The following is a 7,738-nucleotide window of genomic DNA, read 5'->3' as shown; positions in this document are numbered from 1 at the left end:
CCGCTCTTACGAAGCACTTGACCATGTAACTGTACTTTAAATGGATAAGGCAATACTACAAAATGCTTAGTACTGGACTTGGGCATTTACTTGCTCTTTTTATTGCTCAGTGGCTATTTTGGGATCTACATGGCATTGGTAAGGAGCATGGAATGGAAGGGAGGGGTGTGGAGAGAAAGGTGCTGCATATAAACTTTTATGTGACTTCTATCATTGATCATATCCTGGGAACACCCAAATCCCTCTGAGTTAGTTGCCCCTCTACAATGAAACTCTTTATACCAAGACTTCCTTCATAACAGTAACAAATACGGTTGACAGTACTTACCAAGCACAAGATCAAGTTGATTATTCCACTTTTACCTCTACAGGAGTGTCAGTGGCTTCATTACTGACCAAATTCCTCAGAGACCTCTTCTAGGATGCCCGGTGCAAGAGCTTGCTGAACTGGCTCTGCTTCTGTGAGAGAGGTCTTCTGTAGAAGGCTGTGGGTTTGGTGCTCAGAGCACTGGCAAGCTCAGGAATACAAAGCAGGTGCCATTGCCAGACCGCTGGTCTGCATATCCTTTGCCTTCCAATAGTTTCTTGAGGTGCTTGATATATGCTTGCCACTGTGACTGAGTCCTGAGATTCCTCACTAAAACAGGGGCTGAAATGGTGAATAGTCCTGTTTCTGCAGGATGCTTGGAACATCGCCTCCAGATAGTCATCAAGATGCTTGTGTTTTTCTATAGCCAGCTAGCTGCACACTGGGAACACCCCCTTAGCTTAGCACAGCAAAGGCTGGTAAGGAAGCCAGTCAGAGCAGTACTGGTAGCTGAGAGCAGTCCATGAGAAAAAGGGAGCAGGAATTTAAATATCAAACAGTTTAAAAGTGCCATCTGGCTTCTTGGAGTGGAGGGTGAAGGAGGAGGTCCACATAAAGGACAAATTACATAGGAACAGGAATTGCAGAAGTACCATAGGTCAGCTATTATATTCAAGCAAAATTGCCATGGGAGAGCTGCTATATAGCTCATGGCTGCACTCAGAGATGTGGGTTTTCTGGAAAATTTTGACTTGGAACATTTTCCAGAAATTTTTCCAATGCCCTAAATAGTGTGTGATCTGATTTAGCATGTTTATTTCACTCATATTTAGTAAACAAAACTAAAAAAGTACCCCCATGTAAATTTTATGTCCTAATAGCCACACATATTTGAACTGAAATATTTGATTAGGAAAAAATTAAATACAGCACACTTAATATGGTTTAAATGTTATATTCAAAGAAATTCAAAGCTTTATGTGGAAAGAAATTATTTTTATTGGAATACTTGTAAAATGTAAAGGCAATAGCATGTACTTCCCTTACATTGTTTTTCTTCAATTTAAGAAGAAAAAAAACGCAAAGGCACTGATGCTCCCCCATGCACAGCTGCTGCCCATGGTACTTGAGCACCCAGTTACAATACAACTCACTGTGGTTGGACAGAGACTCAAGAGGTTAATGAGTTTATCCCCTTACTCTGAGGTAGCATCAGATACAAAGGTTAAGCAAATATGTTATAACTTCCTTAAGTAACCTGTTCCAATACTCAGCTATTCTTATATCTTGAAAGCTTTTTCCTAATATCTAACCTAAATCTCCTTTGGCACATGTTAAGACTGTTATTTCTTGTTCCACTCTCAAAGGACGCAGAGAACAGATAATCACTGTTTTCAATTTAAAACAATTAAGCACTGTCTTTTCATGTGTTTGAAGATTATTATCTTGTATGCCCTTCCATCTTTTCTGGTCTAGCAGTTCTTTCAACCTCGCTTACATGCCATGTTTCTACACTGATTTTCATTCTTTATTATCTCTTCAACTCTCTCTATGATGGCTACATCTTGCATAAATTGTGGTGCCCAAAACTTCACTTGTTATTGTTGAGGCCTCACCAGAGCTCAGGTAAGTAGAATAATTACCTCCTATGTCTCCCATAAAATACTCCTGTTAATACAACCCAGAATATTTCTTTTTTGCAATAGTATCACATTGACAACTTTATACTCCCTTTATAATCCACTCTGCTTTCAGCCGGCTTTCTGCCATATCACTGTCTAGTCAGTTATTGCTATTCTGTATTTGTGCACGTGGTTTTTCTTTCCCAAAAAGAATGTTTTTCACTTGTCTTTACTGTACTTCATCTTTTGATTTCTATTTCAGCTGTTTACCAAGATGATTTTGAATTTTAATATTGTCCTTCAAAGTGCTTATAACTCCTCCCACACGCAAATTTTCTACAATCAAGGGTCAGCAACATAAGGCACACATGCCAGATCTGGCTTGCAGAGCCAGGGGGCTTCAGCAGTGGTTTGGCAGCAGGGGGCTTCAGCCATGCTCAAGTGCTGAAGCCCTTGCCACAGCTGCCCCATGCCAGGAGGTGGGGAGCTGTGCCCATGCCCCAGCCAGGTTGGAACACCAGCATCTCAGACCCAAGCTGGGCTGTTTCAGCCTATGGCTCTGAAATGTTGCCAGCCACTATCCCACGTGTGCTCTTTATTCCGTGATTCAAATCAGTAATGAAAATACTGAACAGTACTGGATGCAGCACAGACCCTTGTGGGACCTCAACTGATATGTCAGCACAGTTTGACTGCAAATTACTTACTCTTTGAGTACACTTTTTTTCCATCAGTTGCGTACAAACATTATAATAATCTCATCTAGACTTCATCTATATGTCCCTACTATGTCTGGAAAAATGCTATCTGGAACAGTGTCAAAATCCTTACTAAAGTCAAGATACCCCATCAAAGAAGGAAATTAGATCTGCTTGGTGTGATTTGTTCTTGACAGACGTATACAGAGTGTATTTTATCACCTTGTCATCCTCTTGAGGCTTACAAATTGATCTTTCCAGATCCAAAGTTAGCGGGGTAAAAATACCCCTCCTTTTTCACTCTTTTTAAAGAAAAATATTCTATTTGTCCTTCTGTGGTTTCCCTCATACCTCATCCTTCCTCAATACATTCTCATTTATTATCACTAGAAGTCCAAAGACTGCTTCAGGTAGTTCCTGAAACACTTGAGGGTTGAACTACATCGGGACAGACCAACTTCAAATCTAATATTTTCATTCCTTTTTTATTTGATATTTGGGCATGAGAGCCAGCACACACTGCCATTTTGCCAGCTAAGACATAAATTGCTAACAAATATAAAAAGTAACTTCATTTATGTATGTCAATAAGCTTCTCCCATTTCAAGGACAATTCATAGAGAAGTAGGACTGGAAGGGACCTCCAGAGGTCATCTAATCCAACCCCCTGCCTAAGGCAGGAGTATCTCTATCCAAACTATCCTATACAAGCCACAATCTAAACTCTACAAACATCATTGTTACCTTAGTACCAGTGTACCTCAAAACACAAAAATGAGCTTAATAGCTCAATGCAGAAACACATAAAATATGGTAAAGTATGAAGTGCTATGGGATAGTTTCTTGGCACTCATTTGAAAAGACTGAAGTATTTCCAAACTCATGGCAATACATAGGGGAACATAGGAACTGCCATGCTGAAACAGACTCAAGGTCCATCTAGTAGTCATCCTGCCTCCCATACTGCAAATCGCACAATGCTACCATGTGATGAAAAATCTCTATGGTTTTAAAAATCACTAGCAGACTGCATGTAACTTAAGTTCAGAAGGAAGAGAGAAGGACAGGGCTCCAAAATACCCATTCTGCAACTAAAACTCTCCCAGCAGTGCAACTGAACTGACTTCAGGCCAGCAAATATTCACAGGTGACTACAAAATCTGTACCCAAGGTGTTATTGTTGGCTCCAGCATGTTATACCTTCTGGATTTCTTCAGGTAATGCGTGCGTAGGAAGATGCCGATCCATGGCCTTCCAAAATTCAGGCACAGTTGTGAGGCAGGAAGACACAGGACTGGTGGGGATTACACGGTCAGCAGCAGGTGTTTAACTATCAAGAGAAAAAGATGTTAAAAATGTACGTGCCTAAGGTACAGACCAGTGGTTCTCAACCTGTTTAGACTCGAGGTGCTTTTCATTAGACTCAAAGCCCCCTCCCCAGCACCAGGGCCCCTCCAGGACATTTTTGTGAATGGAACGACTCCTGTTTGGAGGATGAACTGGTTTAGGACCATGCCGACCTCCTCGTGGAGGAGCAGGCGGGGGTGGGGAGCAGCCAGGCAGGGACCTGGGCTTATCTCCTCAGACCTTTTTTTGGAAATTTCGTGTTTCATATTCTACGGTCTGGGCAGACCTCAGTCCTTCAAGTCTGTGCGGTGCCGCCACCAGCAAGTCTCCTTCCCAGCCTTGCCAGCCGGGGGCTTCAGATACTGCAGCTGCTTCCCCAGCCTGATGAAGGGTTTTTAAACCCGAAAGCTTCCTAAGATAATTTTTTTCCCAACTATTTAAGTTGGTCTAATAAAAAATATCAGCTTCACCCAAAGAATCTTATCTGCCAGTGTCCCAAGACCAACACGGCTACGACCTACACCCCCCATCCAAAGCATTTACATTTGCACTGACTGGCTTTCTTGCCTATGTACTGGCCTCTGGCTGCTTTACCTACCTCTCCATCCAGGGGCAGCACAGGCCGTCTGCACGCGCTGCCTCGCCCCCAAAGCTTGCAAGGAAGAATTTATCCAGCTATTTGAGTTGATGTAATAAAAAATACCGGATTTACCCAAAGACCCTTGTCTGCCAAATCCAAAGTAAGACAAGGGTCTTTGGGTAAATCTGATATTATTATTTTATTGACTATGTCCTTAGACCAACACGGCTACAACCTACACCCCTAAATCCATGCTCCATGCAAGCCCCAGGCCCCTGGAGCGCAGGAGCCCCCTGCCAGAGGGAAAGGCCCGGGATCGTGGGGGTGTCACGGGTGACGTGGCCCGCGCGGGGCGCCCTGCACGCGGGGTCCGACTCTTACCTCGGCGTCTCGCGCGGCGCCAACGGCTTCCCTGGGCGCCATGGCAACCGGCGCCCAGGGAACGTGACTCGAACGTGACGCAGAGTGGGAAGAGTCGCGCGCCGGCGGGGGCGGGGCGTCCCCTCGCTGCAAGGGCTGGAGCCGCGGGTCAGCGAGTTGAGAGACAGCCTTGCCTGGCGTGTGAAATAAAGCAGGGGTGGAGATCACACGCCTTTCTTTCCTGGGGAGGAGCGAGCCGGGGGGGCGGATAAGGAAAGAGGGGCAGCACCCGGTGCGTCCTACACAGGGTGACAACGCACTTGCCTGGAAAAGCAAAAGCCGCGCAGGACCCTCGGTCCCTGAGCAATACTGGAGACTCCCAGGTCCTGCCTGGCAGCACTTCCGCTAACGCGAGTTAGCTGCGGTTGCCACCTGAGGGCTTTAAGACATGGGAAAGAACAGGGTTTGGTTTTGCTTGTGCATTGAATACTGCCGGCAGAGGCAAGACTGCCGGGCAAAACCGAGAGAGGATCAAATGACGGTATGTGTAGCGAAGCACAGCAGTCGCTTTTATGCCGGCCCAGGGTGCAAATCTAACCTGCCCAATGCAAAATTGTCAACTTGCTTTATTCAGTGAGAAAGAGAAATAATATTAGTGGGCATATTCCTGTGGTTGCAAAAGTGCTATCTTTAACTTCTACCTGGACAAGCACAGACATGCCGAGAAGAGATCTTGCTTTGTCATTTCCTGTAATAGAGGCCTCGAATAATAGAGTACCACAATCTCCGCTCCTGTTGCTCTGCAGGGCCTGAATTGAAACTAAAAATCACATTTTAAGTTCAAAAGTTTGCCACCTCTAGCAGCTGTGGTGCTGCTTCACAGACTTTGCTGCCTTACTGCATTGCACTGTCCCAGGTCCCATCTCGTAACCCAGTGAGCGAGCAGAAGCCATTTCAAATCCAACAACAAGGAAGCAGCAGAGTAGTCAAGGGGGCACAGCCTACCTGGCAGGGCAAAGCAAGCAGAGAGAAGTAACCAGCTGAACGCCTCACTGGTTTTACTGAAAACAGCATCTTGGTTTCACTTGAGCTGTCTGTGACCTTCAAATTGTTCCTCAAGCCTGGGTCAATCCCTGTAAGCTGGGACATATGTTCAACCTCTGTCTGAACTGCCTTTGCTCTCTCTGGCAGCCTAGAATGAAATCTGTTTGAGTTTACAGCAGACCAATAAAAAGTAAATAAATCAATTAAAGATGTGAGAATCAAAGTAGGAGTTTTTATTATGACTCTGTTTCAACTGAATTAATTTCACATCCCACACTCACTCCTTTTCATGTTGTTGTCTTATGTGCAGCCTTCCAAACCTAAACCAAGGCCAGCAGCCTTGGCCTCCTGGGAACGTTTTGCTTTACTCTGTCTTGTCAGCCTTGTCACAACACGCCAGGAGTTTGGGTCACTGGTTTGATGAAGTGTTGGGCTTGGGGGTTTTGACAGCTTTTGTTTAGGTCTTCATCCCCTTGAACCTGGTGCAGGTCATCTGTATTCTGGATGAAGCTTTGGCAACAGAACAGGTTATCAGACAGTTGTCTAAGATAATTTAGACACATGATCTTGCCTTAAGCAGGGGGTTGGACTAGATGGCTTCTTCAGGGTCCTTCCAGCTTGCTTTTTTATGATCCTAATGTCCTCCTGGGCTCATGAATCTGCATCCCTTTATCTTGATCATTTCCTGAACCATGCACATGACCAATATAGTAAGTTAATCTATAAACTATGAGAACAAATGAGACACATGCTGTAACTGGTCTACTTTTGTGTGTTTGATATTTTCCCCCTTTAGAGAGGGTTTGATTAACAATATGGTTCTGGGTGAAACATCCACTGTCATTCAGAACTGGAATAAAAGCTAACAGCAAACATCTTGTAATGAAAAACAGGACAGCCTGACAGTAGTGTTGTTTATCAAACTAATACAATCCATGTATTTGTTAATTCTGCTCATATCTACACTAGAAAGTGAGGTTGCATCTAGCACTAAGCTGTATGAATGAAACACAACTGCACAAGATAACAAGTTAAGGCCAGTGCCAACTGCAGAAGGTTCATTATCCATCTGGTACCGAGAATCCTCATCTTTCAGTGACTTTGGTTCCTAATAGGGTCAGGCCTATAACAGAAGTAGCTACACAAAATTCAGGATATGTGAACATTTATCCAGGGCTTCCAAGAAAGGGAATTTGAGTTTCACCTTTTTAAAAAAATCTAATATGACTACACTGCCCTTGTTTGTATTAGTGAAACACTTCTACATCAAACTGATGCATAAATAATGCAAGCAGCCAGAATTAACATGAGATAAGCACGGAAATATTAGGTACAGGTTGCAGCTGTTAGGTATTAGCTGCCCCTGCTTCTGCTGGGATGATGTCAGACGATGAGATGCTAAGTACGTGCAAGACCCCTGAGCAGATCATCGTGACCCTAATGTTGCACAGGCTGAAATCATCAGGGGCCTTTGCCCTCGGCTTAAATGGGAGGGCGCCGGCCCGGCTCAGCGTGTGCTTCGCATTCCGATCTCAGCCTTCCCCGCACCCTCGTGCCAGCCTGGGCAGAGCCGCTCTGCCTATTTCGGGACAAACCCGGACGCAGCTCCTGACTCCTTTGAAGCAGGCTGGACTAAAAGTCAAAATAGGACATCGGAAATACCCTGCTGAATCCGAGGCACCGTGCATCCCCGAGCGGGGCGGGACGGGCCGTGCTGCGGAGGGTACAGGGCGTCCTCGGGCACAGCCTGTTACATCAGCGCGAGGGCAGCGCGCTTCCT

At 45.0% G+C, this 7,738-nt stretch overlaps 1 protein-coding gene across 2 annotated transcripts in view; it reads right to left on the bottom strand.

The window, feature by feature from the left end:
* Positions 1-7,738, bottom strand: part of LEKR1 (leucine, glutamate and lysine rich 1) — a 152,293-nt gene that overhangs the window by 138,095 nt on the left and 6,460 nt on the right. The window contains exons 2-3 of one of the 2 annotated variants that reach the window (XM_006016465.3): positions 4,936-6,643; positions 3,828-3,957 (exon numbers count right to left, since the gene is read on the bottom strand). In XM_006016465.3, the coding sequence (XP_006016527.1) occupies positions 3,828-3,875 (48 nt within the window). In that variant the 5' untranslated portion in view covers positions 3,876-3,957; positions 4,936-6,643. Of the gene's footprint in view, positions 1-3,827; positions 3,958-4,935; positions 7,733-7,738 lie in introns of those variants that run through there. The other variant, XM_025214914.1, reaches the window with a different exon arrangement.

This window comes from Alligator sinensis, unplaced genomic scaffold (assembly GCF_000455745.1).
Source record: "Alligator sinensis unplaced genomic scaffold, ASM45574v1 scaffold60_1, whole genome shotgun sequence".
NCBI classification, from domain to species: domain Eukaryota; kingdom Metazoa; phylum Chordata; order Crocodylia; family Alligatoridae; genus Alligator; species Alligator sinensis.
This window is presented reverse-complemented; position numbering and strand designations above follow the sequence as displayed.